Source organism: Zea mays, chromosome 2, assembly GCF_902167145.1.
Source record: "Zea mays cultivar B73 chromosome 2, Zm-B73-REFERENCE-NAM-5.0, whole genome shotgun sequence".
Classification (NCBI taxonomy): Eukaryota; Viridiplantae; Streptophyta; class Magnoliopsida; order Poales; family Poaceae; genus Zea; species Zea mays.
Genome location: NC_050097.1, coordinates 20,841,027 through 20,860,286, shown reverse-complemented (window position 1 = coordinate 20,860,286; position 19,260 = coordinate 20,841,027). Strand labels below are relative to the sequence as shown.

Below are 19,260 nucleotides of genomic sequence, written 5' to 3'. Positions count from 1 at the left end.
TATCAACTTTTTGTAAATTTGTCCCCACTTTGATACGAAAGTATGGGATATGATTATGACATAAATCTGGCCACAAGTTTTAAAAATTGACATTTCAACTTTGATTTAAAAGTAATTTAAAATTGATGAAAATAAGTTAAATCTTGCATTAAATTGATAATAGTTTAATTAAAAAAAATGTTGTAATATTTAACGGAATGTTGTAGCCACGATGCAAGCATTGCTAGTTCTTTTGTTAAGGTAACTAGTTTGTTTGAACGCACTTGAAAAATTAGAGACTAAAGTTTTAAAGAAGAGTGGTCGTCACGAAAGGATTTTCATAAGGTACTTCCGTACTTGAATGGTTAAACGAATAAATAGATTCGAAGCAAAGGTTTTGCACCCTACAAATAGGTAACGGACACTCCGAATATACCGCAAGTGTCTAGCCTCTGATTGCGGGATCGTGCCAACCCGGAAAGGAAGACGGATTGGCTAAAGAAGGGCGCGGTAGCTCAAATAACTAGTGGTTAACCGCCATTAGACGTAGACAACTTGACCCTATTAAGGACCAGTGGTTTAGATATTTTCCGCCAATTAATCGGAAGGGATTGTTTCCCCACCATGTACTTGGCGACTGGGCGACCCAGCAACCCATGGTCTCCTTGCATGTCGCTAGCTTATTAACACCATGCATGCATGGGAAGGGAGGCAGAGAAGCATGTATATATATGGCAAACAATTTTTACGATTAGGAAGTTGAAAGAGAAACGGTTTGCTGCAACAACGTACTGGGACGACGCACTGTCGCTGAGAAAGACGAGAAAGACGCCGTCGTCTCGTCGCCACCACAAAATCTGTCCCACGGTCACGGCAGCAATGTGTGAATCTCCATCGTCATCTCTGGTTCGTGCGTACGTACTGCGTCTTTCCCCCACATGCATTGTTTGATCTTTACCCTCACCACATGTTACCATGACCAATTAATTGTTGTGATCAGCATAGGCATGTGGCGTGTTATTATAGCTCGGAAGACATCGTTGTAGCGGGCATTGAATCTGTCGCACGGCAATGTGTGAATCTCTAACGTCCCTGGTATGTGATGTGCATGCAAACTTCTTCTCCTGCTAGCTATAGCTCTCCATATATATCAATCACATTAGTTACTTAATTAATTTGATCTTTCCCCTCACCACTACATACATGTTACCATTTAATTCCCCAGATGCCACCGTCTCCGCCGCCATCACCGCCAGAGTACAAGCACTTCTGTCGAGTATGCAACAAGGGGTTCACGTGTGGCAGTGCGCTCGGTGGGCATATGAGAGCCCACGGCCCTGCTAGCGACGTCGACGGGTTCGGCGTCGTCGACGACGACGATGGCTCGCTCGATGAAGAGGGGGTCACGCGATGCCCCGGAGCAGATGAGTGGGACGACGCGGTTGGGACGTCGGCGACGCATGCGTATGCGCTCCGGGCGAATCCGAATAGGTTGATCAGGAGCTGTCAGCTGTGCAAAAACTGCGGGAAGGAGTTTACGTCATTGGAACTTTTCCTTCAGCATGCGAGATGCAGCAGATCAGAGGATGAGGGAGGAGGAGGAGAAGAAGAGCAGGTGGGTAGTCCGGTACCTTCGTCATCATCTCCCCCTACGAACGCTGATGGTGGTGGTGACGAGGATCCGATACTAGCAACCCCATGGTCGAAGGGAAAGAGATCACGTCGCGTTGGGACGACCGAGGAGGATCCTTCCACCAGCACCGTGGGAGAGGAGGAAGACCTCGCGAAATGTCTCGTTATGCTATCGTCTTCCAAATCCAACATTAATGACCAGGAGGCGAACGTTATCGCGACGATTACAAAAGACGATCATCATCATCAGAAGCAACCGATTCCTTTTTTCACACAATCACAAGAGTCAGTCGTAGCCGCACTGCCTTCTTCGCCACTCGTTGTGCCTCAATACATCTCACCCGCACCACGTGGAGGAGTTTTCGAGTGCAAGGCGTGCAAAAAGGTATTCACTTCACACCAGGCTCTTGGAGGCCACCGGGCTAGCCACAAGAAAGTCAAAGGGTGTTTCGCTGCCAAGTTCGAGACGAGCAATGCCACTGAATCAACACGCCATCATCAAGTGGTGGCCGTTAATATCGCCAAAGATGGAAGAAATAATGACAATGGCAAAGCTCCTGCTGTCGACGAAATCATCAATGCAGGTGCGAGTGCGAGTGCGAGTGCACATGTCCCAGGAGGTTTTGCTACCACTATCGTCGACACCAACATAGGGACAAGTTCCGACACGCCACGATCACTGTATTCTTCCATGGCGCTTGCGCCCATCGTCGAACACAATCCATTAGTTGAGACCACGCTCGCCGTTGCAGCGGCACAGTTCAAGAAAAGCACCAAAATGCATGAGTGTTCGGTATGCCACCGGCTGTTCACCTCTGGCCAAGCACTCGGTGGTCATAAGAGATGCCACTGGCTTACCTCAAACACATCAGACCCTTGTAACACGGTGACCGCCAGCATGATCCCGTCGCTAACGGAAGATTTCGTTGGCGGCGTAGTCAAACAGCAGTTCAACCTCCAGCCCCAACCAATGGTCGTGGACGTGCCTCCGCCAGTGCTCGACCTCACAATCGCGCCAAACGCAACCGTAGCGCACTTGCAGCCACTAGCTGTCGCAGCACCAAGCAATGTTAATCACCAGAAGAAGGATGCCACAAGAAAAAAATATGCCATCGATGCGGTGATGGAGGAGGAAGAGGCAGACAGCACACCAGCGAAGAGAGCTAAAATTAGCGACCTCAAAGACATGGTGAGCATGGATGGTGAGCCCACAAAGCCCTGGCTACAAGTTGGGATTGGTTCCTCGTCGGCACCAGGAGATGACAGTTGACAAGGCCTGATGAGAATATAACTATTCATTAATCGACTTTGAAGTATTATGGTACATATTATAGTATTAACTACTTACTAACTTTATTAACTTAGAGCGTGAATGTACAATTTGTGGAGTATGCTATACATTGTTTGATTTTTTTTCTTCTTCTTCTTTTTTTATTATCTAGATCTTCCACTGTTATTGTAAGACTGAAATATACTGCTGCTAAACACTAATTAAAAGTAACAATATGAAAGACAACATTTTTCTCTTGTTACATTATTTTGTTCTATTATTGATCTTTGTAGCATCAGACTTTAATCGCCTGAAGTTTTTGTGGCTCTATATATTGTATTTATCATTTATTATCACGTACCGGATGTACCAGATAACTTGTAATGTCTTTTACTCGACTCAAGTGCAAGTTTTCTAGGAGTTTCATTCTCATTAAATGAGATGTCTGTTGGGGTCTTCTTCTCCATCGAAGGTCTACAAGACAAAAACACCTTCAGCAAGATAATACAAAGCCTCGCTGAAGCTATCATCAACATCGGCTCTGCTTCTCAAGACAATGACCTTGTGTACAAGCAATGTTGCAGAATGCCGAAGCTCAATAGCATCGGCTCGGATCAAGCAAAGACGTAAAAGACTAAATATACCTTATTAGCTTTAGTTGCTTGTAAATAAACGTTTAAGGATATGGATGTAATTTTATCCGGACTGAGTCCCGTGCCTATAAAAAGATGAACAATAACCACGTACTGTTCACGCTGGATTGTATTCACTTTCTCGCATCCACACCTTCGAGCAAACCGAAGGTATCAATGTAATATTAACGTTGTTGATATTCATTTATGTTTTATGAAATGCAAGAATAAATGAGCTAATAAGATGCAGTTATCATATTTATCCTTTCACATTCCTATTCAGAGATTAAATGATGAAGGTATGTCTTTTTTTACCTTCGTTTGATGAAGTATTATACCCATAAGGAGATAATACTTCAGAAGGCGAAGGAACTGTAATAACTAGCGATTGTGTTGCCTTGTTTTTGATATACAACATTTGAGAACAAGTGACCAACATTGGCGCCCACCTCCGGTGAACTTACTTCCACGATTGCGACAATGGCTTCGCAAGACAACCAAGTTGTAGCACCTTCGGCTACGAAGCTGGTGCTCCCAATCATAGGCGGCTCAAGTTCTGAACCAGCCAATAAGAAGCAGAAGAAGGAAGCACAGAGAAGGGTACAACATGTTGGAGTGCAAGGACCCTTCATCAAGTCTAAGTGGTCTCATATACCAATCACCTTCTCCCAGGAAGATCTTCAGCTCAAGGATTGTCCTCACAATGATGCAATGGTCATATCTTGTGTCATCAAGGGGTTCCTGGTCCACAATGTCCTAATGGACATAGGCAGTGCGACAACCATCTTCTTTGTGAAGGCTTTCAGGCAAATGCAATAGGCAGATGACAAGATACATGATGCAACGCACCCCCTCTGCGGCTTCGGAGGAAGACATATCGTGGCGCTCGGCAAGATAACTATGCCGATTACCTTCGGCTATGTTCACAATACAAGGATAAAACAGGTTGTCTTTGACATTGTCGATATAGAGTATCCCTATAATGCAATCATTGGTCGAGGGACGCTAAACGCCTTCGAAGCAATACTCCACCCAACATATCTTTGCATGAAGATACCTTCTGATCAAGGGCCTATCGTTGTACATGGAAGCCAAGAGGATGCCAGGAGAGCCAAAGGGAACTGGATGGATTCAAAGGCCATCCATAACATAGATGAAGCCGAAGCTCATCAACAATATAAGCATAAAAGAGAAAAGACTGCTTCAGCAATGTTGGGGACTTGTTCTCAAATGCTATGAATTAAGAACAAGGCAACACAAAAAGAGGTTAATGGTTAATGGCCTTCGTCCTTCGAAGCATTATTTCCCTTAGGATATAACGATCTTCGGACAAAGGTCATGAAGGACGTACCTTCATCATCGCAGTATATGTTAATGAAAGACGAAGCATATGAAACATGAGAAATAACATGAATAATCATATGACATTATTAATATATCTTTATTATATCATCATGGATGAATAAGAACAATATTAAATTACATTTGTACCTTTGGCTTGATAGAAGGCAAAAAGTCCAAGCGTGACGCACGAGCGAATACAAGTCAGCGTGAACGGTATGGGGGTATTGTTCATCTATTTATAGGCACAAGGCGCAGCATGTGTAAAATTACATTCATGCCCTTTATGTTTACTATTGACTTAAAGACAATTTATCGAGGACTAGATAGCCTTTTCCTCCTTAAGTCGGTTCCTTTTTCTGCTGCTGAGCCGAAGCTTCCTTGCGCGTAGCTTCGTAGCTGGTTCAACCTTCGTCCAACCATGCTCCTTATATTGTGTACAGCTTCATTCCGAGTCCGAAGGTTCCTGTATATATATTACACTTGGGAAACATTGTTAATCATGTTTTTGAGGACCTTCGGAAGATGAAGGCCCCCAACAAAATGTTGAGGACTTGTTCTCAAATGCTATGAATTAAGAACAAGGCAACACAAAAAGAGGTTAATGCCCTTCGTCCTTCGAAGCATTATTTCCCTTAGGATATAACGATCTTCGGACGAAGGTCATGAAGGACATACCTTCATCATCGCAGTATATGTTAATGAAAGACGAAGCATATGAAACATGAGAAATAACATGAATAATCATATGACATTATTAATATATCTTTATTATATCATCATGGATGAATAAGAACAATATTGAATTACATTTGTACCTTCGGCTTGACAGAAGGCAAAAAGTCCAAGCGTGACACACGAGCGAATACAAATCAGCGTGAACGGTACGGGAGTACTGTTCATTTCTATTTATAGGCACAGGGCGTAGCATGTGTAAAATTACATTCATGCCCTTTATGTTTACTATTGACTCAAAGACAATCTATCGAGGACCTGATAGCCTTTTCCTCCTTAAGTCGGTTCCTTATTCTGCTACTGAGCCGAAGCTTCCTTGCGCCTAGCTTCGTAGCTGGTTCAACCTTCGTCCAACCATGCTCCTTATATTGTGTACAACTTCATTCCGAGTCCGAAGGTTCCTGTACATATATTACACTTGGGAAACATTGATAATCATGTTTTTGAGGACCTTCGGAAGACGAAGGCTCCCAACAGTAGCCCCTCGTAGTATTAATTTGTTATAAAAAAGAATTCAAACAGCGACATAAATGAATGCCTTAAGCCGAAGGTCCGAAAAAACACCTTCCCTTTGCTAGAATAGCAATAGTCAACGACAGATGGGGCCCTTCAAGTTGCAACGCACTGAGCGTATAAATATGAACCCACGCCAGCGGTATTTGACACACCATTTCTGCCATTTGTGTTATTGTGTCAAATTTTTAGCTCTTGGTCACTAGCTCTTGCCTAATTCTTGAGCCTTTCGAGCTTTGGTTCAAAGACGTTTTCGCCATGTCTGGGGAAAAGATGACTGAGGAAAAGAAGATGACTGTGGAGACGAAGCTAACTGAGGAAACAAAGTTATTTGAAGAAAAGAAAAGTTGCAGATCCTTTTATCGCCGGGTTTATTGAGTCTATGTCAAAAACAAACACATAGAATATTACTAAAGAAATATTGGAAGGTTTGTCTGAAGATACTGATGACAGTGATAGCTATGATGTAGAAAGTGGAGACGAAGATTCTGAAGATCGGCCCTGGCGACCAAGCCATGCTTGTCTTCGGAAAATCGACTATTAAACAGAGTCACCTTGACAACATGAGAGGAAGGTACTTTCATGACATGTCTATCGTGAGAGCTGGCGGAGACAACATCGTCCCTGCCCCTGAGGAAAATGAAGTTGTTATCTATCGAAGCTTTTTTAAGGCTGGTCTTCGGTTCCCTTTGAGCAAGTTTGTGGTTGAAGTGCTAAAGATATATTAGATCTTCCTTCATTAGATCACCCCCGAAGCCATAATAACGATGGGGATTTTTGTCTGGGCTATAAGGAGTCAGGGGCTAGAGCCAAGCGCGAAGTGCTTCTGTAGTATGCACGAGCTTTTGTATGAGACGAAGACTACCGGCAAAGAACAGTACCACAACAACCTCGGTTGTTATGGATTTATTGCTCGCCCCAACGCAAGCCACCCAGTGCCAACATTCTGGAAGAGATGGCCCAGAGCCTGATGGAGGAGTGGTTTTATGTTAAAAATGACTTAAAGGCAAGGGAAGATATCAAAGAAACCATACAACGACCCATTTGGTCTCGCTTCGGCCTTCGAAGGCCGAAGGTGGAAATTGATGACGCTGTTGAAGCATGTCAGAGGGCTTTTAGCACTGTTTGTTCCTTCATTGGCACAAGGGATTTAATTCAAGAGCATATATCCTTCAGGGTTTGGCCACTTGTGGAAAGCTGGGAAATGTCGAAGGAGACCACCACCGACTCTAGTGATGGTGGTCTGGTCCGACTGAAGTATACCTTCAGATTTAGGGAGAAGTTTGATAAGCCAAACGACGACTGGCTGAAGTGTATTGAAGCTACTAGTGATGAGATACTTGGAGCTTACTCCAAGGCCAAAGATAATGCTTTGTCCGCAGCCTTCGGAGGCTGGGGGAAGAAAAGACTGAACAGGGTCTTTGATGCGATTGGCTTCATATACCCTGATTATCGCTTCCCGCTGCGAGGGCAAGGAAAAAAGAGGAAGACTGGCGCTTCGGCCACTGCAGCTGAGCCGAAGGGCAAAAAGATGAAAGATCTGACCCACCGGCCGCGTTACATTGAACTGGCCGTGGTGCCTAAATTTGTCGAAGGAGCCTCTTCAACTACTGAAGCAAGACAAGTTGCTTCAATTGCACAGAGCGCTGAAGAACCAAGTGTAATGCCGAAGACGCCTACAGTCGAGCCAGTCGAAGCTAAGGTTGATAAGGCCGAAGAGCCACAAATTGAGGAAATAATGAAAATGCCAGAAATTTTGAGCCCTCCGACAGAGGCGAAACTGCCGAAGGTGCAAAAGGCTTCTGCCGTGACTCCCAAGAGAAGGAGGATGGCCAACATGCTGGATGCTGTGCTGGAAACTACAAAGGCCTTGAGCCCTGCTCCTACAAAGAAAATTGCTGAAGCTACCAAAGCGCAAGCCGAAGCCGAAACTGGGCAGGCAGAAGCCGAAGCTACGAAAACTTAGGCTGAGGCCGAAGCTGGGCATTCAGCGTCCGTCACGGTGAAGCCTGCCACGCCTGAGGAAAAAACGACAGGGCAGATTGCACTTGAAAAGATCGAGACTCCTGCTTCCGAAGCTCCGATCGAAAATGTTGACTACATCATTCGACACGCTTCGGGGAAGAAATTGTCCGAAGAAGAAATTCTGGAAGCCAGCCACTATGCACAAAAGTTGAAATATCCGAAGGGAGCTTTAGTGTTTAATGGCACTAACGATGACGACTTCTTGTACTATCTCCCGGACAATAAAGAAATATTTGTTTGTCGGGAGATAGGTAAAAGCATGGGATTCCCGAAGCTGGAAGATGACCTTGCCGAAGGATGATCTTGCTGAGAGCCTAGCATACAACAATATAAAGGTATAGAAGTTAACTTTGAATTTGAGAATTAAGTATATTATTTGCCATGCTCAATTATTTCCTCCTCTTTGCAGGGCTTAATTCTTAGTAATGCCCTTAGGGCGCAGAAGAATATTGAAGACGAAGGCTATACAATGGCCCTTAATAACCTTCGTTCAGAAGTGATTGAACTAAGAAACGAAGGTCTAGAGAAAGATAAAATTTTGATTTCTTTGGTAAATAAAGTAAAGGAAGACGAAGCTAACTATAAAGCTCAGGCCGAAGCCCAGAAAACAGAAATTGAAGATCTTTGGAGACAGCTGGCCTAAGCTAAAGAGAATTGTGCGCTCGCACAGGCCAACCGAGAGATCAGCGAGTACTGGAAAAATTATCTAGAGAAAAATGTTGAAGAACTTCGCCAATCCAAGGAAAGGTGTTTCGAGAAATCCTTGGATTGTGTGAAAAAATTGAAAACTAGCTTCGCCAAAGTGGGTGCCTACTCTGCCAAAGAAAACTTCGTACGAGGCGACCCTGAAGGCATTATTGATTGGATAAGTGGAGAAGCCGAAGCCTTCGAAGAAATTCTGAGTGATCGGGGGGATGTTTGTACGTTTTCCGGTGCGTGGGGATTTGAGTCATCTTGGAGAAGGCCGGGTGTGATCACGTCAAGACCATGGCCCAGGCCGAAGCTGCCTTCTCCGTGGATGATACGAAGGATCCATCAGCTGAAGCAACCTTGATGGGTGGGAAGTTTTACAATGATGTCTGGGTGAATGGTGGCCAAGAGATGGCCCATGAAACTATAAAAAAAAGTGAACAAGACACCCATGACGCCCGAGCGGAAGCAAAACGAGCTGAAGAGACTGCAGAGCGCGAAAACCGTATATGTATTATTTTTTTGGCTTTTTAGCTTCAGTACTTGATTTGTGGCTTCGAATTTATTAATTTTTCCTACTTCAGCTGAACTACCTCCGTCGCCGGAACCGTACGATCCCCTAGCTGATCTAGAAATGAAGGAAGCGCTGGACATCATAAACATGGCTGAATCCATTGTCGACGAAGTCATCAACAAATTACTGAACGAAGTTGCAGAGAAAGTCCTTAAAGAGGAATAGATTTTATTATAATAAACATTTTGAAAAGCTTGATGTATATAACAAATGAAGGAAGAGTAGGTTTCCATTGTAACAAAACTATGATATTTGATGTGTGTAACCTTGAATCGAATATGTAGATTATTGTAACTTATTTCTTTGTAATGCATGAAACTTACATACATACCGTTTTGAGCCTTCGGCAAAAAAACACCTTCCCTTCTTTTCATGCTTCGTAAACAAAAAGATCCATACTTCGTAAAGAAAGATATCCATTCTTCGCAAAGAGAGATCCCTTCTTGTGATAGGGCTGATGAAACTGTATTTCCCGAAGCTTACTTCGTGCCTTAGCACATTTTCATTTTGATGAAGCATTTTCCGAAGATCAGCTCCGCATTCAATTCTCGTGTCATTGATGCAATATGATGTATGATGTGATGTTATGCGAAATGATGTGATGATATGATGCAAAATGATGAGGATGTCGAAGACACACACGCACACGCCCACACTGGAACACACAAGCTCTGCATCCCCTTAGGAATGACTTTTGAGCTTCTTCACCTTCTATTTCGGTGATGTAAGTTCTGCATCCCCTTAGGAACGTCTTTTGAACTTCTTCGCCTTATATTTCGACGGTATAAGTTCCGCATCCCCTTAGGAACGACTTTTGAACTTCTTCGCCTTATATTTCAGCGGTATTTGGCTCTGCATTCCCTTTGGAACGACTTTTGAGCAGAAAACTTACGCTGCGCTTCCTTAGGAGCGACTTTTTGTAGCTTCGGCAATTTAGGCTCTGCATTCCCTTAGGAACGACTTTTGAGCTCAAAACTTACGCTGTGATCCCTTAGGAACGACTTTTTTGTAGCTTTGGCAAATTTAGCTCTACATTCCCTTAGGAACGACTTTTGAGCTTCGTAAATCTGTGAAGAAGATATATTTCATTCTGATAGAAGAAAAATCATTACAAGAAATTAAAACTAAATTTACATTGCTTGTTCTTATTAAAAAGCAAAGTGACATAGAACATAAAAGTATTTCAGAAGCAGGATATCGCTCAGTATATGTGCTTCGATTCTGGTATAGTACTATTGACTGTACGAGCTTCGGATTCCACCCTGAATTCACGTTGTTGTTGGGAGTGCTGGCGCCCTTCTGGCTGCTGGCTTCAGGAATAAGTAGGTTGCAGTAGTGGTGGCGGTGGGAGCTGAGGCCATGAAGCCTGTGAATGGCTTGCCGAAGCAACAGAAACTGCAGGTTGGTTGCCCACATATTCTGGTATGTAGGGAGAGTGGCACGAAGCAATATGTAGGACTTGCTTCGGCTGATTCTGTCGAGCTTCTGCTTCAGCAATCTCTTTTTGCTTCAGAATAGTGATCTGGTAGGTTCTTGTAGTGTGGCCTTTGTCCTCACCACAGAACAAGCAATAGATTTTCCTAGGCTGATCCCCATATCTTCCTTCGAAGCCCTTGCCGCCTCTGCCCCTTGGAGCTAGTGGCCTGAAGGAGCTTTGCTGCTGTCCCGAAGACTGTGAGGTGTGCTGTCGCCTCTGAAGCTGGCTTCCTTTGTCATCATTCTGACTAGAGCTGTGGATTGATCTGATATTCCTAGGGTGGATTCTCCCTCCAAAGCCCCTAGTCATCTCAGAAAATCTGTAAGCTTCCTCCTTTTTTTGTCGGAAGTCATTGTCAGCTCGGATGTACTCATCCATTTTCTGAAGCAGCTTCTCCAGAGTTTGGGGAGGTTTCCTGGCGAAGTATTGGGTCGTAGGTCCTGGCCGAAGACCCTTGATAATAGCCTCAATGACAATTTCATTGGGCACTATGGGCGCTTGTGCTCTCAGTCGTAAGAACCTTCAAACATACGCCTGAAGGTATTCCTCATGGTCTTGTGTGCACTGGAACAAGGCCTGAGCTGTGACTGGATTCATCTGAAAGCCTTGAAAACTGGTAACCAGCATGTCCTTGTGCTTCTGCCATGACGTGATTGTCTCTGGCCGAAGAGAAGAGTACCATGTATGGGCCACGTTTCGGACTGCCATGACGAAGGAATTTGCCATGACAGCTGTGTTGCCTCCATATGAGGATATTGTTGCCTCATAGCTCATCAAGAATTGCTTTGGGTCCGAGTGCCCATCGTACATGGATAGCTGGGGTGGCTTGTAGGATTGTGGCCATGGGATAGCCTGCAATTCTGCTGCCAGGGGAGAAGCATCATCAAAAGTAAAGGTACCATGATTAAAATCATCGTACCATTCATCTTCGTTGAATGAGCCCTCTTGATGAAGCTCCCTGTGTTGGGGCCTTCGGTCATGATCATCTTGAGTAAGATGACACACTTCCTTAGTAGCTTCATCGATCTTCTTTTGAAGGTCGGCCAGCCGAGCCATCTTCTCCTTTTTCCTTTGCACCTGCTGGTGAATGATCTCCATGTCCCTGATCTCCTAGTCCAACTCCTCCTGCTGAAGTGTTGGACTGATGGCCTTTCTCTTTTGGCTTCTGGCCTCTCGGAGAGAGAGAGTCTTCTGGTTTGTGTCCAGTGGCTGCAATGCAGCCCCTGGCGCTGTTATCTTCTTTGGCGGCATGACGAAGGTTGATGCTTTGCCGAAGATTGCGGAAGTCAGTACACCGGAGGTGGGCGCCAATGTTGGGGACTTGTTCTCAAATGCTATGAATTAAGAACAAGGCAACACAAAAGAGGTTAATGGTTAATGCCCTTCGTCCTTCGAAGCATTATTTCCCTTAGGATATAACGATCTTCGGACGAAGGTCATGAAGGACGTATCTTCATCATCACAATATATGTTAATGAAAGACGAAGCATATGAAACATGAGAAATAACATGAATAATCATATGACTTTATTGAGATTCCTATTCAACAACAAGGATGTTTTTGCTTGGTTAGCCAATGATCTCTATGGTGTCAATAGAGATGTCATTGAGCACTTAATCAATGTAGACCCAACCTTCATGCCAAGAAAGCAGAGGCTTCGAAAAATGTCCGATGATAAAGCCGAGGGCGCGCGAAACAAAGTAAAAAAGGCTTCTGAGTGCTGGTGTTATCAGAGAAGTAACATACCTAGAGTGGCTGGCCAATACTGTGATGGTAAAGAAAGCTAATGGAAAATGGATAATGTGTATCGACTTCACATATCTTAATAAAGGCATGACTGAAGGATGAATTCCCATTACTAAGAATAGATTCTCTTGTGGATGCAACAGCTACTTCAGAGCTCATGAGACTATTGAACTGCTACTCAGGTTATCATCAAATCTGGATGAAGAAGGTGGATGAGCCTAAGACAAGCTTCATAACCCCTAGTGGGACCTATTGCTACCTTCGGATGCCCGAGGGGCTCAAGAATGTTGGAGGAGGAAATTTCAGCAGGATGACTGCCAAAGTCCTTCACTCTCAAATTGGCAAAAATGTGCTGACATATATTGATGATATCATGGTAAAGAGCACGAATCAAGAAAATCACGTTGCTGATTTGCAAGAAACATTTGCTAACTTCAGAAGAGCTAGTCTTAAACTAAATCCAGAAAATGTGTCTTCGGAGTGAAGAAGGGCAAATTTCTTGGTTGCTTGGTATCAACAAAGGGTATCGAAGCTAATCCAAGTAAGATAGAAGCTATACTTCGGATGGAGCCACCAAAGTCAAGAAAGGTTGCCTAGAGGTTAACAGGAAGGCTGACATCATTGAATAGATTTATTTCAAGATCAACACAGAGGAACTTGCCATTCTTCGAAGTGATGAAGTCAGCCGAAGTCTTTCAATGGGGACCAACTCAATAAAAAGCCTTCGAAGAACTGAAGCAGTAATTGATAGAACTGACAACCTTAACCCCACCTTCGTTAGGAACTCCATTGCTGTTGTATGTAGCTGCTTCCCACGCTGCGGTTAGTGCAGCGCTGGTGCAAGAGAACCAGGATGGCTAGGCAAGAAAACAAGTGCCAGTGTACTTCGTCTCCGAAGTACTTAGTGCATCAAAGAAAAATTATACAGAGTTAGAGAAGATATTATATGCTGTATTAATGGCTTCCAGGAACCTTCAATATTACTTCCAAGCATACCATATCATAGTACCTTCTTCACAACCCCTAAAGGATATAATGAGAAACAGAGAAGCCACAGGACGAGTTGGAAATGGGCTGCATAATTGAATGAATTCACTATCGATTTCATTCATAGATCTTCGATCCAATCCCAAGCGTTAGAAGACTTTATTGCTGATTGGACGCTAGGGGCTCAGGACGAAGAGAAAACAAATGATGCCGAAGCGTAGACAATATTTTGTGATGGGTCCTGGGGAACCTTCGACGCAGGAGTAGTTGTTGTTTTAATCTCACCATAAAAAATCAAAACCTGCTATGCAGCAAGATTGGACTTCAACTTCACAAATAACATTGCAGAGTATGAAGCCCTTCTCTTGGGGCTTCGAAAGCTTAAGACAATGGGAATAAGAAGGGCAATATTCAAATCCGACTAACAAGTCCTTTTAGGTCACATTGACAAAAGTAGCGAAGCAAGGGACCCAGGGCTACAAAAATATCTGGATGCAGTCCGAAGGATGGAAGCCTCTTTCGATGGCTTCTCTGTAAAAAAACATCCCGAGAGGAGAAAACGAGCACACAGATTTGTTAGCTAAATCAGTGGCACATGGGCTTCCGTTACCTTCGGAGGTGTTCTTTGAAACAATAAAAGCACCTTCGGTCAAGCTTATGGAAAGAGCAGTGGTCACAATCTCACGAGTGCACAGTGAATATTGGAGGACTGAGATCACATCTTTCTTCAGGGCAATTGTCTTTCAGATGAAGACGTTTACAATAAAAGAATGGAAGCAAGAGCACGACCCTATGTAATTATAGAAGGGGAGTTATACAAACTGAAAGGGAAATGTGCCCTTGGGCCATTTCTAAGTATTTTGGTGATTAAGTGACCAACACAAGTGGTTATGTGTTAAACTATGCCAAATGGTGGACAAAGTGAAAATCAATACAAAGGTATGATTCTAGACTTAGTACATTGGTTTTTGTGTACTAACATATTTGTCTAAGTGCTAGAATCAAAGAAAAGACAAATGGAAAAGACTTGGCTCGAGCAGCCAAGACTCTGCTCAGTCTGGGTGCACCGGACAGTGTCCGGTGCGCCTGGCTGGCGCTGGTCAACTGGCCGCTCTCGGGAACTCAACGGCGGCGTACGACTATAATTCACCGGACTATCCGGTAGTGCACCGGACTGTCCGGTGAGCCAACGGTCGGCCGAGCCAACAGTCGGCCGCACAATCTGCGCGTGACGCGTGGCCGGGCCAACGGTCTAATGGGGGCACCGGACAGTGTCCGGTGCGCCAACGGCTCCAAATCGTCAACGGTCGGCCGCACCAGAACATGAAAGAAATCTGCACCGGACTGTCCGGTGCACTAGTCGACAGAAGGCAAGAATTGCCTTCCTGGATTGCTCTCAACGGCTCCTTGCTGCCTTGGGGCTATAAAAGGGACCCCTAGGCGCATGAAGGAGTACACTGTAATACTCAAAATTGTGTACAAGAAATACATGGTGTTTTCCTTATTTTATGTGCCTTATTTGCATCATGAAAAGAGCATATATAAAATGAAGAGTGATTAAATCAAACCAAAGACACTAAAATAAAAGAAAGTGCATCTCGTTGGAGTTTTATTGTTTGTGCATTAAATAAAATAATAATTCTAAAGGTTGAATTGATCCCTAAATTAAAATATAGGGTTTTGAAAATAAAAAGAGAAGAAATACCACATAAAACATAGGAAATAAATATATACATAAATATATTCTCTTTATCTCCAAATGTAAATTGGTACATCTGATATAATTTGAATTTGAAATGTAAAAGGAGGAATGAAAATCTAAATTTGAAAAAGAAAAGAGAAAAGAAAAAGAAGAAATAAGCATACCTGCTCGGCTGGGCCGAATCCCTACCGTGCAGCCCAGTGGCTCCAATTGCGCGGCCCACTTCTCCCCTCTCACGCGCATCCACTCCATTCACTTACACGTGGGCCACCTGGGTCAGCCTTTCCTTCCTCACCGAACTCATCGGGAGCTTCTGCAACAACCATCCGTGATCCCTGGGATTCGGCTCAACCACCGCGCTGCCTGGGTGGGGTCGGTAATTCGCCTCACCGCGGACTCCCTCCCCCTATAAACTTGCCGATTTGTGCCTGTTCCGCTCAACTGGATTATCTGGGAACCCGACTGCTGGGAGGGGAGCTCGGGATTCGCCGTGGGAGTTGGGGTCGCCGCCGTCGCCTCACCTCCGTTCGTTGCTCTGGGCGGTCGGGTAGTCGCCGCAGGAGCCGGGTGCCCAGAGTGGAGCTCGGAACGGTCACCGCTGCCGTCGGGATTCTTCTGCGACTGCGCTCGGCGGTGGGTGAAATCGCGAAGGCGTTGTTCGAGTGGTCATCGGTAAGCGTTTCCCCTCGCTCGCACCTGCTCGGCGTATCATCATTAGCGTAGCATACCACTGTTGAAGCCGGGTGCGGGCAATTGCTCGCCGTGGTGAGAGCTCCGCCGTAAATCCGCCTCTCGCCGTGGATAGTCTCCCTCGGACCGGTCACCTGCGCGTTGCGGTGGCGCCACCGTAAAAGTGTAGCGCGCCGTGGACTGAGCACTGTGCTCGTCGACGGTAGAAATTGGTAGAGGGGATGAGTTCATAACATCATCAATTGGGCGAGGAGCGAAGGAATTTGGAGATGGAGGTCAGGTTGGCCGGAATCGCGGCGCGCTGGTGGAGGGCAGCCGCGGGCCTCTGCTCCACCTTCGCTGGTCGTCGTCGGAGGAAGAGCGTACGCGCGCCGTTGGATCTAGATGTAGGGGCAAGATTAGCTCTCCGCGTAATGTCTTAAGCACCGTTGGATTAGAATCCAATGAATCTCGTGACGTACCGGTTTGCGGGAGATGGGGATCGGATCTGGTCCGTGCGATCTTGATCCGGCGTATGTGGATCGATCTCAGCTACTTAAAACCTGGACCGTTGATTTCCCATCCTGTGGCTGCGGCTGGGTACCGGTTGGCGGATAGGCCGATCTAATCAGGGCGCTCCGTAGTCGATCTGACGGCCCCTATCAACAGATACCCCTTCGCCAAGTCGATTTTGTAAAAGAGCCCTCCTGGAATTGAGGAACTAACCCGCAGTCTAGTGAATAGTGTTCTGAGTCTAGGATTTATTACACCGAGGCCCCTGGGTTTCTGTTTAATCATGCGCTCAGTCCAAATATTGGTTATAACAGGGAAACTAATTGAGAAATTGATTTTTTTATATAAAAAAAACAAATGCCTAGAACTTGTTTAATTCATATAAAATTCATATGAAGTCCAAATCAATCCATTTCAATTTCTATAATTTTATAATATTATTGTTTATCAGTTAGTGCCACTGTTTTGACATGAATGTCACATTAAAATTTATACCCTAAGTAATCTTGTATCAAATACATGGAACCTTTGGAAACTCACAACTCACAATCTGTAACTCCGATTTGATTCGTTCAAGTTGTGTTAGTCTCGTATAAATATTTACTATGCCATAACAACATTTATTATACCATGTCTTATTATTTTATGATTAGATAATTATTTAACTTATGTTGGTTAGTCTTGATAATGTGCTCATCATTATCTACCAAAATATAATCTATGGTTAATTTATAACTTAGATTAAAGTTGAGATGAGTATTTATAAAATAACTTCTTATATGATTTGTATTAACCAATTTATAATATAGTTTAACATTTTAATCACATAAATTCTCCATGAAATCATAACTCCTTAACCGTAACTCCGATTTTAGTGGTTCTCGTTCCCGCGATCTCGTAGCAACGCGTAGATTATTATTACTCAGTTTATTCTTATGTTTTGTGTGATGTTAATTTTGCCTATACCATGTTTGTTTGTATTGCTACGACTAGCGTGAGGTCACGAGTCACCTGAAGATCATCCTGGTACCTGGAATCTCAAGTCTCAGGCAAGTTGTGCCCTTGATCACTTCTTTTTACCCAGCCATGTTCTGATTAATCATAATGATCTGCATAGGTTAATTTTGATGGGACCCAATAGGTTACCCTAGTTTGATTATCTTTATACCTTGTTTACCACTGAACTTTTTGGGTAGTACTTGCTAGTGCTTTATGTGGTTTTGGGTATGAAGATACATTACTCATGGTTATACTTTTGTTATCCGTTGTTATTTATCGTTCATGATAAGATCATTATGTTAATTGGAACATGGAGCGACCACCCGGGAAAACAGTGCTACCACAAGGGTATAATGGGACGCCCTTGGCTGATTAATTAGGAAAGCTAGTGGAGGACTACCTTACCCGAAAGGGGCAAGGGCAGTAGGGGAGTGGTCAGTGTAGGGAGACCCTCGGGAGGATTTTGCTGCGATGGCGGTCCTGCAAGGGAATTCCTGCATTGGAGCTTCCTATAAACTGTAGCGGGTTTTCTGAAGCTAGTGGAACTTTGTAAAGGCCTCGTAGTGTTACCCTGCCTCGCCTCCTCGGTAGAGGTGTACGGGAAGTCGCGATCCCTTGGCAGATGGGTAACATGACTTGTGGGTAAAGATGCGCCACCTCTGCAGAGTGTAAAACTGGTATATCAGCCGTGCTCACGGTCATGAGCAGCTCGGACCCTCACATGATTAATTTATGGAACTAAATTCAATTTGTCATATGCACTGCATCGCAGGTGATGGTGTTACTTTTGTTCTACTATTTAATTGGGTTGGTATTTACTTATACTTAGTAATTGCTAATAAAATTTTGACCAACTTTAAAAGCAATGCTCAACTCTAACCATCCTCTTTGGTAAGCCTTACACTTCACGTGAGCTCCCACCTTTGGCGAGTTCATGCACATTATTCCCCACAACTTGTTGAGCGATGAACGTATGTGAGCTCACTCTTGCTGTCTCACACCCCCCCACAGGTCAAGAACAGGTACCGCAGGATGAGGCGCATGGAGGATGATGTTCGTGAGTGGTCTAGGTCGTCGTCTCCCAGTCAACTTTGGGTTGCTGGATCGTTTCCTCATATGATGTAATTATTTAATTATTTTTGTACAGAACTCCTGTTATATAGTAAAGATGTGACATTCGATCCTGTGCCACTATGCATCATATGTGTGAGACTTGGTCCCAGCACACCTGGTGTTTATGTTTGCGCCCGGGTCTTGGTGCCCCAAAACCCGGGTGTTACAGAAGTGGTATCAGAGGAATGTTGACTGTAGGACGAAACCTAGATAGAATTGGACAAACCATTATCTACTTACCTCTGCTACTCTGATTCTTTTCTAAACTTATCTTAATGTTTTCTCATCTAATTCCGCTTTACTCTGATTATTCTTACATTTTCTTTTCTAAAGACAAATGTGGATTTCACACTTTGAAATCCTGTGCCTAAAGTGACTTTTAGGAGTAAGAGACCTACTCTTAGGAACAAAAACAAAACTATTTTTATAGGTGTTTATACCCTTGAGTGCTTGTTCTTATGATACTTGTCTGATTTGGATCTTTGATTGAGTGTGATGGGTTGTGGAGTAATGTCCACAATTACATCTGCATATACATATAGGAAAAAAAATGCTCATCAAAATAACTAAACAAACTAGATTATCTCTCATTAAAATATCTAGCCTAACCATATACATCTTATATTAAAAGACTCTCCCTTATCTTATCGGATTCTCCCTTA

General features: G+C 44.0%; 1 protein-coding gene across 3 annotated transcripts; it reads left to right on the top strand.

Annotated features, from left to right (window-relative positions):
• Positions 1-646: 646 nt before the first annotated feature.
• Positions 647-3,577, top strand: LOC103646103 (C2H2-type zinc finger family protein). Of its 3 annotated transcripts, none has more exons than XM_008670824.2 (3): positions 647-885; positions 980-1,074; positions 1,205-3,577. In XM_008670824.2, exons 2-3 carry the CDS (start codon positions 1,051-1,053, stop codon positions 2,879-2,881), a joined length of 1,701 nt encoding a protein of 566 aa, XP_008669046.1. In that variant the 5' UTR covers positions 647-885; positions 980-1,050; the 3' UTR covers positions 2,882-3,577. The 3 variants fall into 3 exon arrangements, with proteins under 3 accessions (XP_008669046.1, XP_008669048.1, XP_008669047.1); XM_008670826.2 differs by having other exon boundaries at positions 665-885; positions 985-1,074; XM_008670825.2 differs by having other exon boundaries at positions 665-893.
• Positions 3,578-19,260: the final 15,683 nt, after the last annotated feature.